Genomic DNA, 24,337 nt, shown 5'->3' with positions numbered 1-24,337 from the left:
TAAATTTAGAGTTTTTGTGGTTTTTTTTTTTTAAGGAAAGTCCTCCACCACCGAAGAATATTTGATTTTACCAATCAAGTTCAAGAGAGCCATTTGCATAACAGTGTAATTCCTCAGTCTACCATAGTTCCCATAGAAAACTGGAATTCTATAGCCAGAAAGGACCTGAATGGTTTACTTCTATTTTGCAGATGAGAAAACTCTACCTTAATGAGGCTGTGAGCCTGCTTAGAATTCACCCATGTTAAGTCAGTGATGAAACCAATCTAAACCCAGGCCCCAGTCCACTGTTCTTATTCTACCAGTTCTTCTGACGAAGGGCTGAGATGGAAATGTAAGACATTGGACTTGACAGTGAGATAGATACCAGAAGCCAAGTGTTCCAGCTGAGCCCTAGCTAATGCATGGATGAGGGGTTGCTCTAATGTGTCTTTCGGAATACAGTTTGCTGATATGGACTACAGTTTTTAAAATGTTAAGTTCTTTCACTTGGTAATTCTATTTCCAGGAAATTCTCCTGAGGAAATAATACTTCCCTCACCCCCCCCCCAAAAAATTTGTTTTTGAATATTTATATTCAAAATAAAAAGTTGAAAGTGTCTAAATCTATCTTATGTAAAAAAGTTGAAAGTATCTAAATCTATCTTATGTAAATGGTTAAATTACAGTATATCTCAAGTGTATAATTACATGCATCCATTAAAAATCATTCATCATGTGGAATTGTGCTTATGTTAAGAGTCTTAAGAGGAATAATCATGCAATCAGTAGCTCTCAATTAGGCAAAAAGAAATCGTGCAAAATTTCTTTATTGAGAATATACCTTTTTAATGAAATAATCGTGAATTATTGAAACAATAAACGCCACAAATGCACTTAGCGGATAGGGCAGAGGTCACTAGCTGGAGCAGACGAGCAGAGGGCCACATACCTCCTGAGTTATTAAAATGGTTCTCTCTTTTTCCTTGGCCAGGTGGAAGGTCCAGAGTACGAGGAACTGGCTGCTCTTCATGATTCTGTTTACCAACAGTCAGTGTCCTGGTTCGCATCTCTTCAGGACCACATGAAAGAACAGATCCTAAGTCATTTTGGGTTAATGCCTGACAGGGAACCTGAGCCTCAGGTACGGTCTCCTTTTCCCTTCTTCATGCTCTGCGTCCTGCTATACTGTGCTGAGACACATCACTCTGATGGAAAAATTTGGCAGCACAATGCTGTATATTCCATTATCACTGCTTATGAATCAGTTCCTTTATTAACAGCCCAAGAAAGCCCTTAGTATGGGCAGCTTGTGCATTGAGGGAAAAAAGTGCTCTCTATCAAGATAATTTTTTTTCTAACAAAAACCCTCCTGTTCTGCGTGGCCGCCAGCTCCTGTGCTTTGGCTTTTCTCATGAACACCGTAAGACCTGGATAGCGGTCTCGTCATTTTGGCAGGAACACGGTGTTTTCCACATGATGTTTCCTCGTTCCTAGTCTAAGATGTGTTGAGTAAGCAGGGAGACCCCCGTGATCCTGGTGAAACTTGGAAGCCTTATTTCCAAGTCCTTTGTGGGGCCCAGGCATCATGAGCTTTGAAAATGATTTTTGGGTAAAGCTGGTTTTTCAAGCAGTAAATGGGCCTTAGGGTTTTGGAGTATTTTTCTGCGTGCACATGACCTCCTCATTTGGGTGAGGGTGTCCAGCAAGGATGACATAGGATTGTGACTGGCACAATATAGTTCTTCCCATCTGCACGTGGGCATCTGTCTGTCTTATCATGTGTTTGGGGTGGGGGGTGGGGTAGGACCAGCTCTCAACAGGTTTAGTGTAAGATCAGTTATCTCTTGTCTTTCCCCCGTTTATTTATATCTTTTTCTTATCTCTTGATGGGGTTTCTAGATTTTACCCTCTGGTTGAGCTCCGTGTTTTCCAAAATCAGGAGAGAGCTTTAATAGCCAGAATTGCTTCCAAGTCCTACCCGACAGTCCCTTCTCACATAAGCCCTCTGGCTCCTCCGGGCTCTGACTCAGATTCAGAAAGCAAAGTGATGAGATTAACTTGCCAGGAGCTGTGAGTCATTCTTTTCCCAAAGGCTTTTTCTTATTAACCCAGATCAATCTTTGATTGGAAGATGTATTCGCTTTCTGTTACTGCTGTAGCAGAAGATCACAAATGTGGTGGCTTAAAGCAATGCAAATGGATCATCTTACATGTTAGTTTTCTGTGTCAGAAACCTGACGTGGGTCTCACTGGGCCCTGATCAAAATGATGGCCGTGTGCATCGTTTTCAGGAGATTGTCGGGGAGAATCTGTTTCACTGCATTTTTCCAGCTTCTGGAGTCTGTTGGCACTCTTAGCTCATCAAAGCCAGGGACGTCACATCCTGTCCGCTTCTCCATAGTCACATCTCCCTGACTCCAGCCTGGAGAGGCGCCTTGTGATTGCACTGGGCCCACTAGGAGAGTCTCCCACCTTGAGATCCTAACTGCTCCACATTTGCCATGTGAAGTGCCATGTTCACAGGTGTTAGGATCAGGGTGTGGGCATCTTTGGAGCCTGTTATTCTGCCAGTACAGAGGACTTTGGGTAGCACGCAGGAGGCACTTTTTTTTTTAATGTGCTATCCTTCCCATTAGGCATGTTATTCAGTTTTTTCCCACTCTAAGATGAGGAAGGAAGAGAAAAATGTGAATTCATTTAGGTCATTTTCCTACAGCCCCTGTGTTGGAAGTCACCACGGAAGGGTGAGTCACGGTCCTCCTGACAGTGACTTGGGCTTCCCCTTTGGGCTTTGGCCACAATGTTGTTCCTAATCCACTCATGGAATCTGCTCCACCCTGAACTAAAACCACTCCAGAGTTCACCCTCCTTGATTCCCAGTTGGTATTTTGCCTGTCTTTGGAGTAGGAACAGAAGAGAATCCAAGACCTTGGAAGCAGAGAGACAGGGATGTCTTGGGTCCAGTATCAGGAATATTGGAAATAAACTTATGAGCAGTTTTTGCCTAGAGCTCAATCCAGAAGTACGTGTTTGATTTTGTTAAAGAAAGGCAATCATATACATATACGCAGGTATAGGTGTATGTATTTGTGTGTATGTGTGTGTGTATATACACATATATTTATTTCTATAAATTTATATAAATTCGCAACATGTGTATATGTGTAAATTCACGATAGTTCCCACATGTAACATGTCTATATATAAATGTTTTATACATATTACACATTTGCCACATTGACTTTATTATAAGATTTATTTCCTTTGGCACTCAATCTTATACATATGCTTTTGTAGTCTTTATAATATCATGCTTTATGGAGCCTGCTTAAAACTTACAAAACAGTAGCACTGGATACTGGACCACGGAGGTCACACTCGTGGCCTTCCCCTCTGGCTGGTGTGTACTCAGGAGTACAGCTAATCCATGGCATTCCCTGTGGAAGGGCCATCTCTTGGCAGGCTCTTTGCTTCATGAGTCTCCCCAACTTTGAGCAGGTGACATTGGACTTTGCAGCTTGAGGGATGAATGAATTGTGAGGTGGTCCTACAATAATAGAAGGTGGCATCTAATTTTTGCTCACGTTTGTTGGTTAAACCAAAACTATATCAGGGAACAGGGGTCGGTATATTTTAGGCCTCAATCTTGTGTTTCTTCTCCTTCCTTTTGCAGAGCAATCCTAGTGGTCCTGCCTGGTCCTGGTGGATCCTGGCAGTGCTGCCGCTGGAGCGCAAGGCTCAGCTAGCCATCCTCGGCATGACCTCCCTGAAGGAGCGCCTGCTTGCCATTCGGCGAATATTAGTCATCATCACACGTAAGATGAATAGTCGCCAAGAGGTGGTTAATAACAGGGAAAGAAATAATTGATTTTCTCTCTGCGTTGAGGTTTCTGGAATTCCCTGTACTTCTGTGAATGCTGGGAATGGACGAGCACCCATCCCCGCCACTGCGCTTTGTAAAATGCTTGTCGATAAGGTTGCCAAATGGAACTCTTGCCAAACGCTGACTCCTGCTCACTAGTTGCAAGTCTGTGCCTGGTGGAATCTGACCCAGTACACAGTGAGCCTGAAATTTACATGGCGCCCGTGGTTGGAAAACCACCTCAGAAAGTCTCTTTGAAGCCAATGTTTCAGGAATGCAGTTCACTGATAACACAGGGCACCGCGTACGACTCACAGGAAGCAAAGGTTTCACAAGGATGGAGGACTCCATTCCTGAGGAGTATCTGGCTCTGCCAGATGGATCGAAACATGTCAGTGACCACAGACAGCCGTGGGGGGTGGGGGATTGTGTTTTAATCTGGAAACAGATTACTAGAGCACAGGCTAACCAAAAAATGCGCTTAGGCTTTGTGTGTCCCTGTGAACTTATCTGTGAAATTAAGGAATCAAACCATTGTCCAGTGCAGTAGCCAAAATTAGTCCTTCCCCGAGAAGTAGCAGTTTTGGATAGAACTGTGTTTCACGTCTTGCTGTAGTCCCAGGTGTCGTAAACTGCATGTTGCAATCCATTTAATGTGAAAATACAAGATGTATCTCGGATATAGAAAAGTCTGATAATAATCTAGTTAATTTGAGGCTATATATTTATACACACTCAATGAACAGTAAGCAAGAGTAAGTTTAAACTGTATGTGTGTTGGGATGTCAGACATACCGCCAAAGTAGGTCAGAGAGCCCTTGCAAGCAGAGCCCTGTCTCATTGATTTAATGGATGCTAAGCATTTAGGAGACAGTCCACTTCTCTACTAGGCTTTGCATTACCAGTTAGGCCCATCAGTAAATTTCAATTTACTCTCCATCCACTAATATATGACGATGTTAAAAAATTGCCATGCCGTGGTAATCTGCCTGTTCGAGGGAAATCAACCAGAATGTACAAGGAAAAAGAGACTGGCATGGGATGTCAGTGTTCAGCAAATTTTTCTCCAACGTCAACCTAAATTCTTATTATATCGGTTTTATGTTTATCAGACCAAACATTATTTATCAGAAAACAATAGGTATACCTTGGTTAATGCACGTGGTAATATTGACAGGGATAACTATTTGGGGTACCCAGATGTTCCCGCTGTTCTACCCAGCTGGTGCAGATAACTGGCTTCCTAGATTGTGAGGCACACGTTCTTAATCGAAGGATGATGAAAACTAATGAGCAAATGACAGCTACAAGTTCTGCCTCATTCATTCAGAGTATTCAATTGTTTTAGTTTTAAGAAATTTTTCATAATACAAAAATTTTTATCACATCATCAGTTATTTCACTAGCAGGACATTATACTCATTGATTTTTTTATTGTAGGACTTTTCAGTAACTACAATTGCTTCATTATGGGAGTTAGAAAATACTAGACTCATTCAACTTAATTATAAGGAGAAAGTATTCCCTAATCTGACCACTTAAATAAAAAAAAAACTGATTGACATGCCAGGAAGCCTTTAGTGGAAGTGATTCATGAAAATTAATAGGTATCAACCATTGTCTGTCTCTTTTTGAAAAAAAAAAAATTCATACCTTTGTTAAGGATTCTTTTGCTCAATTCAGATGGAAATTGGAAAAAGGCAAAGGGCCACTCCCTTAGTTCTAGCGCTCCAACATCCAGGTGCCAGTGACTCTCTGCTCTTGATGTTGACGCTCCAGGCTTTGAGTGCCAGTGACTCTTAGCTTTTAGTGTTATGGCTCTGAGCTTCGGGTGCCAGTAGCTCTCAGCAGTTAGTGTGATAACTCTGAGCTTCGAGTGCCTGTGGCTCTCGTATCTCAGAGTAAACCTGTTCCCTGAGTGCCCCTGCTTCCCAACAGCTGGCATTAACAGCTCTTCTAGCTGCTGCTGGAAACTCCTCAGCAGCCAGAGCTAGCAGCTCTCCCAGTGTGGGGCTAGCGGCTCCCTACAGTCTCCCATGGCTCTCTGCTCTCAGCCTTTGTCTGGAGCTTGTCAGCAGTGATCTGCCTGTGAGGCGTTCTCAAGGCTAGCAGCCCTGGTTACCAGCTCTTACTGTGACCAGCTCAGCCCACTATACCCAAGATAGAAATCATCTAAATAAGTCTTTATTGGGGCTTATGCTGCAGCACAGCAGGCAGAGTGGTGAATGGAAGTCCCAGACTGTCCTGATAAGACTGAGAAAAGTGCTGCTTATGTAGCAAAAAAAAAAAAAAAACCGATGCCCACATGTCCACAGTCTCCTGCCTACTAACCTAACCAGACTTTCTTCAGTCCTGCCAGTCTGCATAGTTGTACTGGCCCAGCTGTCATGGGGGAGTGGTGCTCCTCAAGGACCAGAGTGAGGACATCTGAAGAGTAGGCAGAGATGTCTGGGGTGGTTCAAGGATGTCCAAGGCTGCCCCAACCAGAGCAGTCTCCTGGAGCCATGGAGGCCTCTGGAGCAGCCGTCGCTATCGAGACAGCTCTGTTGGACTGTCAGAGAAGCAGCCACCTGATTGACAGTTCCTGCAGTTTCCATGGTAACCATAACAGCTGCATGACAGCTGCAGGAGTGCAGAAGTAGCAGCAGCAGCAGGTGGGTTGGGCTTCAGTTGCTGTCATGATGACAGGCAGCCAGGCTGCCAAAGTCGGAGCCCTCTGACTGACAGCCTTTGTCATTCTGAGGATGCAGTAGGGCTAAGATTGCTGACACTTTCGATGGCACTTTAGGAGCAGTAGCAGTGTCAGTCACAGCCCATCCAAACTCAGATGCCCCAAGGACAATAGCAATAGTCCCGATCTGACCCCAGTCTCTGCCCGGTCTGGGGTGGTTGTCTTGTTGTGCTGCAGCAGGGAGGGGCATGACGGCTGTCAGTCAGCCCAGCAGCCAGCCACTGGTGTCTGTCAGTTCCCACCAGCCCCGGGCAGCATCAGTATCAAAAACGGAAAGAAACAGCAGAAAAGAAATTCTCTTTGGGGAACTTTGGTCCTCCTTTCTGTCTCACCTCAATCCTGTGTCAGAAGAGTCATCACTGCTATTTCCACTTGGAAGTTTCTAAGTAACCACAGAATGACCACCGTTTCCCCCGCAGCCTTTCTAACCCAAAGTCTCTGTACTGCTATAGCCTTTGGAAGCTCCTGCTTGCTCCTCCTCACTTGCTGAATGTCATACTGAGCCAGTGCAAGGAGTCAGAACTGTCTGCCTCCGTCTGAACAGTGTTCTCATGTGAGCGCCCTCCCGGCAGTGGTGACGCAGATGACAGCAACACACGTCCCTGTCTGCTGACACCAAAGGAGACTGAGTGTGAGCACCCCACAGTGCTTCTCCAGCATCAGTCCTCCACACGGTGCCCAGTAGGCAGAGATGGGTCCTCACCCAGCCCTCCTATGATGGTGTCCAGGAAATTGAACCAGGATATCTGTGTCCCCTGGTCACATTATAAAGGAAGCATCTTTTACAAACATAAAAAAGAGGCCCAACTCCACTTTGCTACAGATCTAGCTCAGAGCAGCACAGTCTGCTTCCTCCTCCCCAGCCTTCTTCTTCTTTTCTGTCAGGAAAATGTCACTTTTAAGGATTTCTCAGAAGATAATGTGAACTCTCAGCACAAGTGAGGGCTTTTCAGTTTAATTTTGTGGAAAGCATTCCAGCCCTGGTGCTCTCCTCACACCAGGATAAAAGCAAACAGGAGAAGTACCAGTGTGGGGAGTCACCTTCTTCCGGAGATGCTGCGCACTCTATTAGGTATTTTCCCATTTGTTCCCCTGAGAACCCTGACTCATAGTGCCATACCTGCCTGTCCTTGAGCTGCAGCTAGGATGCGAAGAGGCAGGCCCGAGATGTTTGTAGCATATCCCATCCCCTGGGCCTCTCCATCTTCGACAGGGAAAGGATAGTCCCAAAAGTTCCAAATGAAGATTTTTACAAATTAAGATTCTTTTCATGAGCCACAGTGATTTTTTTTTTTTTAGAGAGAGAGAGAGAGAGAATTTTTTAATATTTATTTTTTAGTTTTCGGCAGACACAACATCTTTATTTATACATGCTGCTGAGGATCGAACTCAGCGCCACGCGCATGCCAGGCGAGCGTGCTACTGCTTGAGCCACATCCCCAGCCCGCCACAGTGATTTTTTTAACCAGTTCCCATGTGAAATTCTACAGTGTTATCCCGTTTGTATAATCATAAATGTGTCCCTTTTTTCTCACAAATGGCCTTACCCCCAAAACCACCAACATGATAAATTGTAACTCAGCAATTATATTTTCAATCAGAATGGTCTAGTACTTGACCTAGCTATATTACATAGGATTTTTTATATTTTTAAATGTTGCTTTTTCATGGTACCTGTTTCTTATTCTTTTTTCCCCCATCACTTAAATTACTTGGGAAAACATCACTCTTTAAAATTTAGATGCTATGTTAGTTCACTTTCCATCACTGTGACAAAACAGCTGACAAAATTCAACTTACAGGAGGAAAAAATTATTTGGGCTCATGGTTTCAGATGTTTCAGCCTGTGATCTCCCGGCCCCATTGCTTTGGGCCTCGTGCCAAGTAGAACATCACTGCAGAGTGTGTGGCAGAGGAAACTTATTCACCTCATGGTGGCCAGAAGGCAGAGAGAGAAAGGAGCACCCTCCAGTATCTCCTCCAAGGCCTCACCCCAGTGACCTAACTTCCTCCCATTAGGCTCCGCCTTCCACAGGTTTCACTGCCTCCCAGTAGAGCCGCGGGGCTGGTGACCTAGTTCAGCACACAGCCTGTGGGGTTCACCAAAGATCCAGAACCACAAGAGATTCTATCAAATAAGGAAACAAGAAATGTGAAAGATAGGAGAAAGAGAGATCATGACAAGTTAGAAAAGATGATAAGTGTGAGAGATTCTTTTTTGTTGAAGCCATGAGTTTGTTTTTCCCAAATGTGGCTACAGGGTGGGGCAGGGAGGTCCCCATCTCCCATTTGTTAGCTTGGGCAGCAGAGGCAGGCAGCAGAGGGAGCTCTTTGTCTCTCCACTATCCCTGATTGAAGGCCCTGTCCTGATACCATGGCTCATCAGAACCCAGTTCCCACAAGAGCCAACCCGAATGTGCAGGGTGAGTGGTGGGCGCCACCTTATAGGAAGACACCTGCATCCTGAGGCGTCGCCTCCTGTCTGCTGGGGAGGGACACTGCATGCTGAGCTCAGACCTTGACTCCCGGGAGGAGGCCTTTTTGCCTGTACAACTCCTCACCTAACTTCACCTTGACTTTCACTTCTAAATCCTGTAAGATAGCCTCTTAGGTTCCTGGATCAATGAGTCTGTGGCAGTCGTGCAAGAAGATGAAGAAAGTCTGTGCACTCCACTGAGTTGGGGATGTTGGCCCCGAGTCAGTCCCAGAGTGTTTTCCAGGGCCTCAGCCGAGCCTGGCAAGCCAGCAGTCCACCACAGAGCTGTGTCCCCAGCCCCAAGTCCAAATTTATAAAGGTGACCCGAATGACAGCGCAAAGAGGGGAGCTCCAGTGGAAGAGAAGCTTCGTGTCCGGTTTCCGCGGGAAAGAGAGGCAGAACGCGCCCCCAGGGCCAATCAGGGAAGCACTCAGGCAGAACGGGAGTGGTGGGAAAGTACAGCCCCCGTCCCTCGTGGGCCCTTGAATGTTTTCTGCAGGAAACACAAGGCTGGGCAAGGGAAGCGGCTTGCATTGCTTCAACTCAGTTGTGCCCTGGGCTCTGGCTACAAGGGCGCTCTCTAGTTGTCTGATAGCTGACCCCTAGTGATTAGGGCAGGGGACATTCTCTCCTTTGGTATAAGGGCCAGATAGAGGAGGTGGATTGGTTAGTCTGCCTGTGGAAAGCATGCTCCCAGGCCACTCTTCCTGTGTCTAGGAATTAGCCAGCCTTGGGAGGGGCAATTTCTTAGAAGTTAGTTAAGCCCCAAGGATGTCAAACATAAAAATTAGAAAAGGGGTGATTAGTACAAGCTCACACTAGCATTTCTGGATTGAGCTTTTACACTCAAAATGACTTAATACACTTCTCTGCAGAAGGGTATTAAGGAAACTGACAGGAGTTAAACTTAACCTAAGTTTGAGCAAGAAATAGGTTCTAGAACCATGGAGCACTCCAGATCCAAAATGGTTTAGAATGCCGTCCACCCCCAAGGTCATGAGCTGTGTTTATAGTGGGAAAAACAGGAAATGTCATACGGAGATTAGTTGATTGGTACAGTTCGGCATTTGCTTTATTTGGGCATAATCTGGGAGACTTTAGTGTGGGATTGGCTGAGGGAACAGCTGCTATAATTGGCCGATGCTCAGTTGCTTGGTTACCAGGGGTATACACTTAGATTACAACTTGCTTGCACATCAAGCTAGGTTGTAGTTCATTTTATAGAGGCTGCCCTATGTCTGATTTTATCACCCAGGTAAGAAGGCCAGTTTAGTCCAATTTAGTTCAATTTTAATAATTCTTCCTTGGGGTCATCCTCTCAGACTGACCATAGGCGTGGGCCATGACACCATCTTTAGCAACCATCATAATGAATCTGCTTGTTCTTGGTTCAGAATTTATATTTCATAATGTCACATGAGTTGGATGACTTTTGTGTTTTACATTTTTGACATTCTGACTGCAGTGAGACCATTTGATTTAGCAAGGACAGTTGCATCCAGGTATTTAAGGCTTCTGAGTAAGTATTACACAATACACAGGGCCAAGAAACTGGTCAGAAGGCAGGAGTGAGCCAGGGCAAACAGCAAGACCCAAACCAGTGAGCAGGCATGACAGAATAAATGAGCTCTCCACACTCCATGAAGGACCCCCAGGAGCTGGAAATGAGGGCCATCTGGTGGTGTTTGAACATACGTCAGTTCTCTCACCTGTAAGTCTGCATGGCTCCTATTCCAGGTATACTGGAAAATTTGCTCTTAGTGCACCGTGTTTACCTGTTGTAAGGATGCATAACCATACTTATTGTCAGGGGTCCTTCTTGGTTGTTTATCAGTAACCTCATATGAGCGGTCACTCCTACCCACACAGACAGCTACCAGAACATGTTACCTGGAGCACAGAACACCTTGTGTCGGCCTCCCCTGGACAGGTTTTCCATATGTAGCGACTGCCAGGCTATGGATTGGAGAGATCAGTGAGCCTAGGAAGCAAGTAGTGATATTTAAAATATCCGGGGTAGCCTTCCACTCTTCCTTTGTGTTTCAGGGTATTTCTCAATGGGAGCATGAGAAAGGTACTAGCATTAATGAAAGGGTTTACTCATCTTTTTGGCATTAGCCCACAGTCTCAACAGTCACCCTTTCTTTCTTTTTATTTTTTACTTATTTATTTTTTGCAGTGCTGGGATGGAACCCAGGCTGTGCAGGCCAAGCCAGTGCTCTACCACTGAGCCACCCCCCGCCCTCATTCTGGCTTCTTGCTAAAGCGTAAGCCTTTGCTGAAGCCATTGACAGATGATCATTCTGCACTTCTTTCCCTATTTGGGGTGGGGTGGGGAGTAATTAGCCAGAAACAGAAAAAAGAAAAGAGGTAAGGCCTTTGTTGTAACAGAGAAGTTTTGATCCAGGATCTTGGAAAGCTTAAGATGCTATTTTCAGGAAGAAATTCCTTGATTAGCTTTACCTTTAACATCTCCACCACATGTGCAGTTCCAGGAGTATGAAGGGGCCCTTTTAAGTTTTGAAGTATGGGCGGAGGATTTGAGGTCCCAGAACTTTAATGTAGCTGGGGAGGATTTGGTAGGATCCCTCCTGTGAAGTTGAAGGGAAGTGTTTGTGTCATTTCCAAAAGCCCTGGTTTCCAGTTTGTAACTTGTGAGAGGTTTGCTTGTCATCGGCTGATGGTCACAAGAAGCTGCTTTTACCTGGTGACCCTTTGCGGCTCTATTGTTAAGGGCCTGAGGCCACCCAGGAGCTATTTTGTAAGGGTGGGCCTTTGTTTTCCGTGTCAGTGGACCTGATTGCCATGACTTTGAATCAGTGGGCACTTCAAACAGAAAGATGGGAGCATTTGGAACTGCAGGAAACACAGACATCATGATTGTATTAATTGCTCACAGATCTGGAACAAATCTCCAACCTCATCCATTTGATTTCTTCCCTGAGAGGAGTGGGGTCTTACCAGAATCATGTGTCCCTGTTTAATGAAGCCTTCTACAACTGATGAGCTCCATTAGATGTTAGGGAAATTTAGGTGAAGGTTTAGAATGACCTATTTGGACTTTTAGAGCTCCACACTTTCAATCCTTCCAGTAGCAGAAGAAGCCATTAAACATCCAGGGCTTTTAGAAAGGTCAAGGGTACTATAGGCCTGAGCTCCAGCCAAATCAAGTTCTGCCTGTAGGGAGCATGGGGGTTCTAGTTCCTGGGCACTGGGAAACAAACTCCTAAGATTCTTCCTCCCTCCCAAGAGAATTTTATGTGTCCCTTTAGTTTGGAGAGTGAGTCTGGCCCCAGCAAGTTCACTTGAGCCAGCCAACAGATATAATGTTACTTTTTTTTTTTTTTTTTAATCTAAAGAGGCCCCATTGTCAATTAGAGTGTCAGCTGTGGGACCCTCTTGTACTGAGTTGAAACCTCACCACAGAGATGACCTTTTTTACTCCAAGGGGTTTGTCGATTTGATTTTCTTTTTTTTAAGAGAGAGAGAATTTTTTAATATTTATTTTTTTAGTTTTCGTTGGACACAACATCTTTATTTTATCTTTATGTGGTGCTGAGGATCGAACCCAGCGCGCCGCACATGCCAGGCGAGAGCGCTACTGATTGAGCCACGTCCCCAGCCCCATGGGTTTGTTGATTTTTTCAAGTGGAGTTTATGTTGGGTTCCCTATTTTTTTCTCCTTGTTTGGTCAGGATGATTGCAGGGAGCAATTTACTGGAAAACCCTTTAGAGAACCATCAGTGTTGATTATTATTATTATTCCTCTAATGGGAAAACAGTCTGGCCCCAGAGAAAGAAACGTTTATTGTTAGGTTGACATAAAAGTGAACAAGTTCTCCCCCAGTGTCCTGGTTGTTTGCAATGGAGGCAGACACCTTAGAGGTACAGAACCCTCGTTCTAGATTTCAGAGAAGGACGGGGAAGCCACTTTGGTCTGGGTCCCTGCCGTTGTTGGAGTTGGAGTTTGTGTAAGTTTGTTAGCCTGTGGGGGGTTCAGGTCCTCAGCTGCTCAGGGCAGTCTACCCTCAGCCCTTTCTCTTTTTTTTTAAGACAGGGTCTCACTATGTTGGCCTCCAGGATCATCTTGCCTCAGCCTGCTGAGTAGCTGGCACTAGAAGCATGCAATACCACCGCGCTCCACCTTGTTTCTTAACCAGACTGCCAAGTTCATGACCAGGTCCATTTATAAAGAAAGCAGTCCATGCCTTTTGGTGCCTGCAAGAAATATCCCTTGAATTCTGAGCCCAGGATGCTTCACGGCGTTCCTGGGTGAGCTCCGTAATCTGAAACTGATTCATCCTTCTTTTTCCTACAGGATTATATAATGGAGCAATTTGTTTTCTGTGGGGAAACTTCAGGAATCGAATTTAAAACTCTTTCAGTCATTTTCGTAGCTCCCCTTGGTCTGACCTTGAAGGGTCTTCTTCTCAGCCAGCTTTGGTTTTTGCTTCTATCATCCATTTTTAAGCTTCTCCGGGTTCCAGTGTGTGAATAGATTGGTCAAGGTCAGGAAGTCTTGAGCCCTAAGCTCATAACAAGGGTCCTAAATTCCTTGATAAGTTTTTGAGGATCTTCTTTTGGACTTGAGAAGTCGCTTACAACGGCCGGCTGTATACTTAGACCGTGGAGTAAAAGCAGTTCAGACGGGCAGGTTTGGCCCCCAGCTCTCCCTTTATAAGGCATCTGTTTGACTTTCGCTTTTTTATTGTCCTCAAGGGGAAGGGACAAGTGGGCTTTTAAAAAGGGCTGATGGAATAGTGGACTCAGTATCTAGGCAAAGACCCGTGGCGGATGGGCTTAGTTCAAGGTAGTCCCCTTTCACCCTGCCCTTGGTCTGCTGCTGAAGCTTTCCATTTGCTTTCTCCAAAGAATCTTTTCAGGAGGTTTTGTTGTTGTTGTTGTTGTTGTTGTTGTTGTTGTTTTAATTCATTCAGTCTTTTCGATGCCTCTGTGCCAATTAAAGAACACATTCCACTGTTTGGGGGTGATTTTCTTGTTTTTCTAATATGTGTGGCAAGTAAACAATTTTGTCCAAATGGAAACTTCCAGAATGTGGCCACTGTTTCCTAGTGAGGCTAAGCTCTTTTCCCCCAAATGTGCATGTGCACGCCCATAATTCTGACTCACGAACCTAGCCAACGTCATCCAAATCAAAACAATCAAAATTGAAGATCAAGAACCCCATCTTGTGGCCTCCAACCTATCCAGTCCTGTACCTTCTGTCTGACCTACTCAGACACCTGAGGCCTCTTCTCTGAGTCCAGTTCGGTAATAATGAGAAAGAAAAGGGGGGAAGAGGTTGCACAGGTAAATTTGGAGAGCTCAGGTCGTGAAGTGATTGGAGCTCAAGATCCAAGGAGGAAAGTGCCCAGGAGCTGCGGTGTGGGGTGGCGGGGCTCCGTGGGCCCTGGCCCGTCTCCCACTTTAGTTATTTTTTCTCCACAACAGCACCACTGTGTAAATAAAAAACTGATAGGAATTCAGTGTAACCACTTATTTGACCAAGAAGTAGGTTCCAGAGCCAAGCCGCCTTCCAGACCCAAGGTGAGCCAGAAGGTCTCCCTCCCTCCCCGCACCCCAACGCATGTACTTCAACCAGAAAAGCAGGAAATGGCTGCAGAGATCACCAGACTGGTGCAGTTCAGGGTTTGCCTTACTTGGCAATACAGTCACCTGACGCTTCTGGGGCTACATTCTGGGATAGGTCCTTAGGTGATTCTGTCTCAGCGTGAACACATATGGCGTACTTACACAAACCGAGACAGTGACAGTGTCACCAGGCAGTATAATCTCATAGCAGCACCGTATCATAACTGCCCACATCCAGCCCCTGACTCATTTGGCAGCCTTCAGCCTGGGATGGCCTGAGCCTCTTCCACCTTGATGGGCTCCGGCTGTTGCTTGGTTACCAAGGCGCACTCTTAGGGTGGGTTGCATCTTGCTCTTGCCTGGGTTGCAGTTCATCATGTTTTATCACCCAAATATAGAGGCTGGTTTAGGCCAAATTTAATTCATTTTAACTGGGCCCGGCCTAGGTCTGCAGGCAGACCACGTTTTATCCCAGAAGCTCATCAGCACAAACGCTGTCAGTCATCAGAGCAGGCAGGGTCCAGGAGAGCCATGGGAGAGTCCCCACATTGTGACAGCCCCCCAGGAAGAGAGACTGGGCCTGAATAACAGCAGGGAACACTAAGGGCATTTGCTGTCTTAGGCTGCGTTGGGAAATTTGACCCTGAAGGAAGGAGGCATCGACAACCCAGATCACCTCTTGGTTTCCAGGGATGATTTTTTGAAAAGTGCATCCAGGTTGTCATCGTTGACCATGTTGTTTTAACTTTAAGGGTTCTGTTAAATTTTTTACTGTGGACAGTTTGATCAGTGACACTTTATCTCTCATACTGCTTTACCTCCACCACCACCATTTTCCACTGGAAAAATAAATAAATAAACAGACAGTGAAGAGGTTGGGAAGCTCCTTCCATGCCAGTGGAGGATGGTGTCCTTAGCAAGTTAATTTTGTAGTTGTGAAATTATTTTACCAATTAAGAATTTGTCGTGTATTGTTTTTTCTTTTAGAGCAGATTTGAACAAATAAGTCCATGTAGATGAACTTAAAAATCATGATTTTATCTGTTTAGAGATAGGCAGTGTGTTACCACGTTCAGCTGATACAGATGATCCACCTGGCCTTTTGTTATCCTAAGTTTAAGTCAGGGTTGAACGATGTTATAACAGTATCTGGCATTTGTTGCTTAAGTGAGGCCAAATTTAAATGTTGCGTGATTTACTTCATTGTATTCTCGTACTGTTCCTTTTACTTCAACGGAACTGTATATCCAACATGTGATATTTGGAGTAAATAAAACTTACAGTGTTGTAAATGTTCCTTAATAAATAATCACCCTCAAATAATAGGGTAGAATGACTAGCAATTGTATCGAATCAGGGTATGGGACGTTGAATTCATTTCCTGGGGCTGCTGTAAGAAATTACCAGCGATACGTTGGCTTAAAACAATAGACATTTGCCAGGCACAGTAGCCTATGCCTGTAATCCCTGAGGCTCAGGAGGCTGAGGCAGGAGGATCATGAGTTCAAAGCCAGCCTCAGCAACAGCAAGGCACTAAGCATCTCAGTGAGACCCTGTCTCTAAATAAATTCAAAATAGGACTGGGGTTGTGGCTCAGTGGTTGAGTGCCCCTGAGTTCAATCCCCAGGACCCACCCCGCCACACCAAAACCAAAACCAAAACAGGAATTCACCCTGTCACCGTCCTGGAGGTCAGAATTCTTGGATCAAGGTGTTGGTGAGCCTCTCTTTCTCTGCTGGTTCTGGGAGGAGTTCCCGTTGCTTCTTCTAGCTTCTGGTGTTGCTGATGCTCTGTGACCTGTGGATATGGGACTGCAGTCTCAGTGATCGTGGCCATGTGGCCGTCCTCTCTGCGTGTCTGTGTCCAGACGTCCCTCTCCTTATAGAGGCACCAAATATTAGACTTGTCCCCCCAAGTCCAGAATCACTTCGTCTTAACTTGATTCATCTGCAAAGGCACAGCCCCCAGGTGAGGTCATGTTCTCTGGTTCTGTTTGGACATGAACAGTGGGAACACTGTCCAGCACAGATATGGGGTGATTCCAACTTGATCCAGTAGCAGAGAATCAGGGAAGAAGCTCTCGGTGATCCCGCCCTGCCGGGGACATCCCATCTGGCCCGGTTCAGGGCCGCTCCAGTACTGACTCCTTCTCTCCAGTTCTCTCAATAAGGTGATTTGACCCTTAAAAAAAGAAAGAAAGGAAATAGGGGACGAAGCTGTGGGTGACTTTGCCTTAAAAACCCTAATTGCTTCCGGAGATCACGCCTGTCCAAAGCAGATGAGATTCAGTAGAAGCTGAGGCTTGTGTAGTTTTGTTGTGTTGTGTTTTTGTGGGGTGGTGGTGGGTGGCGGGGGCAGGGACACTGCGTTTCTTAAGGATTACAAGATTACACATAGAGAATCAGCTGTAAGCGTGCACACCTACTTGGAATGTTTAAAAGCTCAGCACACTCACCACAAACTACTGAAGACTGTTTTTTATTAACTTCCCGACACCTTTATGATCCTTTTCCTTACTTTTTTTTTAACCTGCATCCTCCCATTGCCTCTTTCTGTGACAATTTCATACGACTTTCTAAAGAAGGATGTTTAAGCTCTTTTTCTGGTAGAAGTATCAGTTTTCACAAGTCATCGTTGCTAATATAATTCAAACTATTAGAATTACTGTCAAATTTGGGGAAAGCCGTGTTAAATTCTCTTATACATGAGCTGTAAGATCTCAGGCAGTTGTTCCGGATTTCTCACAGTGACTGATTCGAATCCTTCGGTTGTGTCCTCTAAAGCTTCCTGTGAGGAGGGAGATGTCCTGTCTTTGTGCTGTCTGATACGGTCACCACTAGCGACGGGTGGCTGATGAGCACTTCAGATGGTTAGTGTGGCTGGAAAAGCAAATCATTTTGCAATTCACTTTCCGCCCATCGAGCCGCCCAAGCCCAGGCACACCCCAGTGCCCTCTGCTGGGCCTCCCTCCAGTCTAGAGACCACATCAGCAGGCTGGGGCCTGAGCCAGTGAACTTGGTCAAGACTACCCGAAGGTCTGGAATGGAGGTATGAGACCAGTGGTCTGCCTCACTCACCTACCTGTGTGTGTTCAGCATGACTGTTGATTCAAAGTGTTCACAACTGACACGGCTTGTGTCCTGGACAGGTTCCTCTGCAGGTTCCTGAGCCTTGAGCACCTTTCCTTCTCCATGCATGAAGTCAGGTGTATTAGTCAGGATGAGTTATGTGATGCTGTGATAAAAAGCATCCCCCAGATTACAGTGTTCTCAGTGGCAGAGATTTATTTTTATTAATATGTCATATTTATCTTTGGTGATCCTTGGACCAGATCTCTACTGTTAAGGAACTGCTTGTCCCATGGTTAAGAGTTCTGTTGGCAGATGGCTTTCGGCCATCAGCCTCTTCAGAGTGACCCCAGGGCAGCCTTGCTCTGGGAAAGCTCTCATTTAGAACTGATCTCAGCGACATAAAAGCCTGGCCATTCCACCAGTGTGGGGCAACTCTGAAGACCCAGTTTCCCCCTGAGCCATCTGTGGGTCCAGTTGAGACCTGCAGACTGCTGGCCATCCCACTTTGCCCACTCTCACCTCCTTCCTTAGGTGTGAAACCCGTTGAGGAAAAATGAGTGCAACTTGCACCTCCTACCACGAAGAAAGAAGCAAAATGTCTCATAACCCTCTTTAGGTTTGGAGGCAGCTGATTTAAATATCTGGAAACACGGCTCTGAGCTGTGGACCAGGGGAAACAAAAAGCTGGTGTTCTGGGGAGGGCCCAGAGCCGAACACTCTGTACCAGGCCAATCTGTGGGGCGTGGAACCCTGACCCTTGAGCCATAAAACTTGGAAGAGTATGGCATTAGGGGGATCAGTGGTAGGCTTTACAGCCCAAATTGCACCCCTGCTCATCCCAGGAGCCCACTCCTCAGTTCTCAGAGTGTGAGTGCGATTGACGTTGCAGAGTACAGAGGAGGCCGTGGGGGGGGGGGCCTCACCTGTGTGACTGGAAGAAATTAGGGAACAGGGAGAACCATGTGAAGACACAGAGGACCGCCATCTGGAGCCAAGGAGAGTGGCCTCAGGAGGGACCGACACTGAGGGCACTTGGCTCTCAGACTTCTCACTCCCAGGGCTGTGAGGAGAGGGAAGCCCCTCAGTCCATGGCGCCTTGTGGGAGCAATCCCAGCAGCAGGGCGTGGGGAAGGGCCCGCGGGGTGTACAGCAGAGCATCACGGGAGACTCACTGCTGCAGGCCGCTGGGCCCGGGAGAGGCAGAACCCTTGACCTCGGGCATCCAGTGGCTGTGTGTCACACTGCCCAGGATGGACTAGGTTCTGCCAGACCCACCAACCTAAGACGGGGCCGGCCAGGCGGGGTCCACCTAAAGATGGGGTAGCTCATCCTGAAACTCACAAGCAAGACCAGAGGGCTCCACAGATACCAACACAGCCCAGCTTCCCGCTCAGCCACTCTGGGGCCAGGGCATCGTATCAGGTCACACACAGCCAAGGGGGATTTGGTAAGACCAAAGAAGTGGGGAAGAGGCCCAGGCTTAGGTCGTGAGGAATGGATGGCAGCTGCATTAGTCAGGGGTGGTCTGGAAAGATGAGTGAGGAAGAAGCCCTCCAGGAAGCAGAATTTGGGGCACAGCTCCTGGTCATCTACTCGGGGAAGAAGAGAGGGCCAAGTTGGAATGCACACAGGGCCCAGGTCTGTCTGGCTGCATGAGCATGGAGGACAGACCTGGGGAATCAGGGCTGGGCAGCTTGGTGCGGGGGTGGGTGTTGGAGAGCCATGGACAGAGACTGAGGATAGCCACAGCACAGGTCGCTGCTTCCTGGAGAGTACCCACCATGAAGAAGCACCTCATGACCCAGTGGATCAGATGACTTAGCCAGAGGAGGTCAGCCAGTCTGGTCTACTGCTCCCACCAAATAAATGTCCAAGTTCTGGGCTGGGAAGCAAGTTGACCACGCTAGATTCCTTTCCCCCTGCAGGGCAGTGGTTTGTTCTGATAGGATTGTTCAGTGAGTGCACGTCGAACCTTCCTGGTCACAGGGCCTCCTTCAAAAGCACCGCGGGAAGCCTCACGGAGTGTTTGCCTCATCAACATTGGATGTCGCCCGTCATCGCAGATGACCGGGTGTCTACAGAGGTGGAAGAGTGGTCTTTCACCAGGGACCCGTGTTACACACCAAGCCACTCAGGCTGCTGGTATCCTGGGAAGTTGGTGTGGCCTGTGGGAAGGCCCGGCTCAGGGGTACTGATTTACAGGAATGGGTTGCCATCCTCTGGGATGCAGGAGACCCTTCCATGGTGCTGTGTCCCTAGTGGAAGGAACCCGTGAGTCTGGGAGCCGAGGGGTGCTGGCTGACTAATCCAGTGACCCCTAAGTGTTTGTGCTTCCCACAAACACACCCGCTCACAGGGCGATTTCAACCCAGGGACACGTTGCAGTTTCCATCCGGGCACTTCAAAGTGACCAGGAAGCCCTAAGAGTCACCCTGAGGGAGGAGATTGGCCCTGACCTTGGGAAGGAGGCTGGGCTGCTCTTACCCACGGGGAAGAGAGGGTAGGTATGGACCCAGGTGCCCCCTGGGGGTGCCTCTGGGGACACCCTTGCTTTTTGTCCCTGGTGATGAACAGATGTCGCAGCCCCAGCCTGAGAAGGGCTTGGAGACCAGGGGCTCACCTCCGGAAAGAGGATCTAGGCCATCCCACCAGTGACGCCCCGGGAGCCGCTGAGGTGCTGCGGAGCCTGAGGGGAGCCCGTTTTAGCTTTTTTTGCAGTTGAGACCAAAAGAACTGACAAGAACAATTAGAGGAGGAAAGGTTTATTTGGAACTCAGAGTTTGAGGGTCTCGGTTCATAGTCAGTTGACTCTGGCTCTGGGTTCGAGGTGAGGCCAAACATCAAGGTGCAAGGGTGTGGAGGAGGGAAGTGCTCAGGACCTGGCACCAACGAGCAGAGCTCTGTTCACCCAGGGCAAAATATATACGCCCCAAAGGCGCACTCCAGGGACCCCGGAGTCACAGCCCGATGACCCCCTCCTCCAGCCACACCCCACCAGCCTTCAGTTTCCCCCCAGCTCATCCCTATCTAGGGATTCATCCACTGATGAGGTTACGACCCTCATTTTCTAATCGTTTCACACCTGAGTTTGGGGGGGACACCTCATGTCTAAACCATAACAGAGTCCACTCTGGATGGTGCCGAAGGGAGCCGGGCAGGAGCCATGGCCTGTTCAGCAACACAGCAGGCACTCACTGTGGGGCATCCCCCCCTCTTCCTCCTTAAGCTTCCCCCAGGAAAGGAGGGCCTCTGCTACCTGGAAGGAGCCGCCAAATCAGAGAGGCCCAGGAGACACACAGGGGGGCCTTCTGGGGTTCTCAGTCTCGTCCCTCCTCCAGGACCTGCAAGTGTGTTTACATGGTGGGCTGAGGGGTGTCCCTCCAAGTTGATGCTTGGGAGCTGGACCCCTGGTAATTCAGAATGTCCCTGTTTAGGGTTAGGGCCTTTAAGGACATAATGAGGGTTAAATGGAGGCTTAGGGGGTCCCTAATCCAATTTGACTCGTGTCCTTACAAGAAAAGGAAGCGAGGCCAGGGATAGACGTGCAGCAAGAGAATCATGGGAGGACACAGCAAGAGGCGATGGGTGGCTTTCTTGGCCGCAGGAGAAGCCAGCCCTGTCCACTTTGATCTTGGGCTGCCAGCCTCCAGAACTGTGAGAAAATGAATTTCTCCTATCTAAGCTCGTCAGTCTTAGTGTTTTGTCACGGCAGGCCCCGCAGGCCAGCGCACCTTATGTGGCAGAGGTCATTAATTTTGGGAATCCTGGAGCTAGCCCTGAACCAACAACTCAGGAGGCTTAGGCAGGAGGATCTCAAGGAAGAGGCCAGCCTCCACAGCTTATAGCAAGACTGTCAAAATAAAGAGGACTGGGGACGTAGCTCTGTGGTAGCGCACCCTGGGTGCAAGCAATCCCCAGTTAAGGCTCCTGGAGACTGGGAGGTGGTACTAGTTTAAACTCATAAATGAAAGAGGGAGTTAGGGAGAAAGGGGGTGACTGAGAGGTGAGAGTGGTGTCATTGCTACTGGCTTTGAAGTTGGAGGAAGGGACCTTGAGGTCCTCTAGGAGCTAGAAGAGGCAAACTGATCTCCCCTTTGTCCCCCTGACCCGCCCCCAAGACAGCCCTGGTGATCCCTGTGCTTTAGCCTCCTGAGATCCCCTGGTCCTCCGCAGAGCAGCCCTCGGGGCTGTTCCCCAGCTGCAGCGGGAAGGGGCCTCAGCTCCCAGGGACAGCGCACGTGCAGCATCCAGAGCCCTCTCCGATGCCCCTTTGTCTCTGGCCATTTCCAGGAGAGATCTCATTCCCATTGAAACCCCACAGGGCCGGGCAGTCCAGTTACCGCCAGGCAGCCTGGGGGGCAGCAGCAGGAGCCTTAGCAGCTCAGCCCAGGACGGGAGCCACCAGCTGGCCAGGCGGTGGGGGAGGGGAGACTTTCCATGTTTTCTTTTGTTTCTGGAAGAGAACCATCCTCTGGCTGGGCCCAGGACCTTGGGGCCGGGGAGGGGCGCAGGGCCGGCCTCCGCATTCGGAGCTGGTTTCTTGATGTTCCCCGCTGCCCACCGCTGCACAGGGCAGGGCCCCCCAGCTGCTGGTGACAGAGGAGGGGGCTCTGAGAGAACCCAAGGCCTCTGCTGCAACTGAAATAGACTCGTGAATAAAGCTGCATTTAAAAAAATGCAGGGCTCAAATAAACTGTGACCATATTGTGTTGCTTTCACCCTAGCGTGGCATCCTGAGCTACTTCTGGGTACATCGGTGAGGGCAGGCTGCAGGGACCCAGGAGTTCCTGAGCAAGCAGGAACTGTGCGGCCTCACTGGCCACCGCAGGCCCCGGGTAAGGAAGAGCAAGGCCGCCTGCCTAGACAGGAGCTGATCTGGGCCTAGACCAGCTGCCTCCAGACCCCCTGCCTCCGGCCAGGCCAGGCGGGTAGGAGAGAGCCAGCCAAGACAGGGCTCTGCTGAAGCCGCTCCAGGGTCGTGGGCCTCCCACCCCTCTGTAACTCCTGCTCCTGCTCCGGCCAGCATTGCGGGGGAGCAGGGGGTCCAGGAAGCTCTCCTGTGTTCCCACATTCCCAGACGTGCTTCTCCCAGAGCCCCCTGGGTGTGAGGACACAGCAACAGGACAGTTCACTGTGGAGCATCACCGACTGGTCCCCGAGCCATGAACTGGTGCAGGTTGGACGTTGCTAACCCGAAGTCTGGAACCCTCAACATCTGAAGCTTTTCAAACACCAACATGATGCTTAAAATTTCCATGCCCAAGGTCATGGATACGTCACAATCAGGTCACAGACACACTAAAAGTATAGTAAAAAATTGTGTTCAGGTTCTATGCGGCAGGGGTCTATGAAACAACACACACACACACACACACACACACACACACACACACACACCCCTCATTATCCATATGTAAATATCCCCAAATCTGAAGAGAAAAAAAAAAATCTGAAGTCCAAAACAGTTCTGGTCCCCAGCATTTTTGGATACAGGATATTTAACCCGTAGTACGTCACATTACTAATTTATTGGGTTGTGATCGTCATTTCCAAACAATGAAATAGTACAGAATAGACCAGGAGACCACACAGTGCATTCAGTGGGGACACAGTCAGCTTCACCTGTCACTTCTCCGGTCCCACGGGGGTAACGAGGGAGGTGATGTAAAATGTATGTGTGGATTGGGGACATGGGGGAGTCACAGCACAAAAGGATGGGAAGCCTTGGGTGTAGCTGGAGCCAGAATTAGGCAGTGTAGATAGGTAAATCGAGTCAGGTCGGATCGAGGAGGCCAATTTTGAGTGAGTCCAGGAGTTGGAGACTTGAAATGTTAATCCCTTCAGAGCCCCTCCTCCATCCTTAGCAAGAACCTGCCCCTGCTCCCACCTGTTGTCCCAGGAGTTGCTCTTGGTCTCCCATGCCACCAAGCCCCTGAGGTGGTGCCCCCACCCCACAGTCCAGCTAGGAAGGAAAGTCTCACTCCCTCTGTCCCCAGGAAGAGGGAGGGCCCTGGCAATCAGAGGATCTCTGAGACCCCAGAGGGGCACCCTTTGTGGCCCAGGAGGGCAGTCAGCTCTGCCAAGCCAAGGCACCAGCAGAGCCACGGTCAGCTTCTCAGGACTGCGAAGGGCCAGGCCCTGGAATGGAGCACCCGAGGCTGCCACGGGCATCTCCTGCTCCACCTGGCTGACTGTCATGATGGAGACTCCGTGGTCTGGGGGTGTGGGGGTGCGGGGACCAGAAGAGGCCTGGGTTCCTCCAACGCTGAAGAAGGTGGCTGGTTCAGGGATGCTGGGGAGAAGGAGGGTTGGGCTCCAGCAGAGGCCTTGAAAGACCTAAGCAACCTCATTCTACTTGGGACCTCATTTTGCTCTGACCTACTGCAGTCCTAAAGTCAGGAAAATACCACAGAAAAGCTCTGTGGAAACAGTTCTCGGAAAAGCCACAGATGGAGGTCACCTAACATAGGCCAAGATGGCCCCTACCTAGGTGTGGTGACCAATATCTAAACCAGAAGCCCTGCAGCTTGGCACGTACCCTCGCTTGCGACATCCTCACGGTTTAAACCAATCAATTTTAAGTGCGTCAACCCCTTAAACTAACCAATAATTCTTTCCAGAT

At 48.2% G+C, this 24,337-nt stretch overlaps 1 protein-coding gene across 2 annotated transcripts in view; it reads left to right on the top strand.

The window, feature by feature from the left end:
• The window catches only part of Lonrf2 (LON peptidase N-terminal domain and ring finger 2), a 50,524-nt gene extending 34,588 nt beyond the window's left edge, over positions 1–15,936 (top strand). The window contains exons 11-13 of one of the 2 annotated variants that reach the window (XM_046440356.2): positions 974–1,123; positions 3,656–3,797; positions 13,110–15,936. In XM_046440356.2, the coding sequence (XP_046296312.1) occupies positions 974–1,123; positions 3,656–3,797; positions 13,110–13,156 (339 nt within the window). In that variant the 3' untranslated portion in view covers positions 13,157–15,936. Of the gene's footprint in view, positions 1–973; positions 1,124–3,655 lie in introns of both variants that reach the window. The other variant, XM_046440355.2, reaches the window with a different exon arrangement.
• The last annotated feature ends 8,401 nt before the right edge of the window (positions 15,937–24,337 follow it).

Source organism: Marmota monax, unplaced genomic scaffold, assembly GCF_021218885.2.
Source record: "Marmota monax isolate L192 unplaced genomic scaffold, Marmota_monax_Labrador192_F-V1.1 WCK01_AAM20220418_F8-fsc00210, whole genome shotgun sequence".
Taxonomy (NCBI): domain Eukaryota; kingdom Metazoa; phylum Chordata; class Mammalia; order Rodentia; family Sciuridae; genus Marmota; species Marmota monax.
The sequence above is the reverse complement of the archived record's forward strand: the minus strand, read 5'-3'. Positions and strand labels throughout refer to the sequence as shown.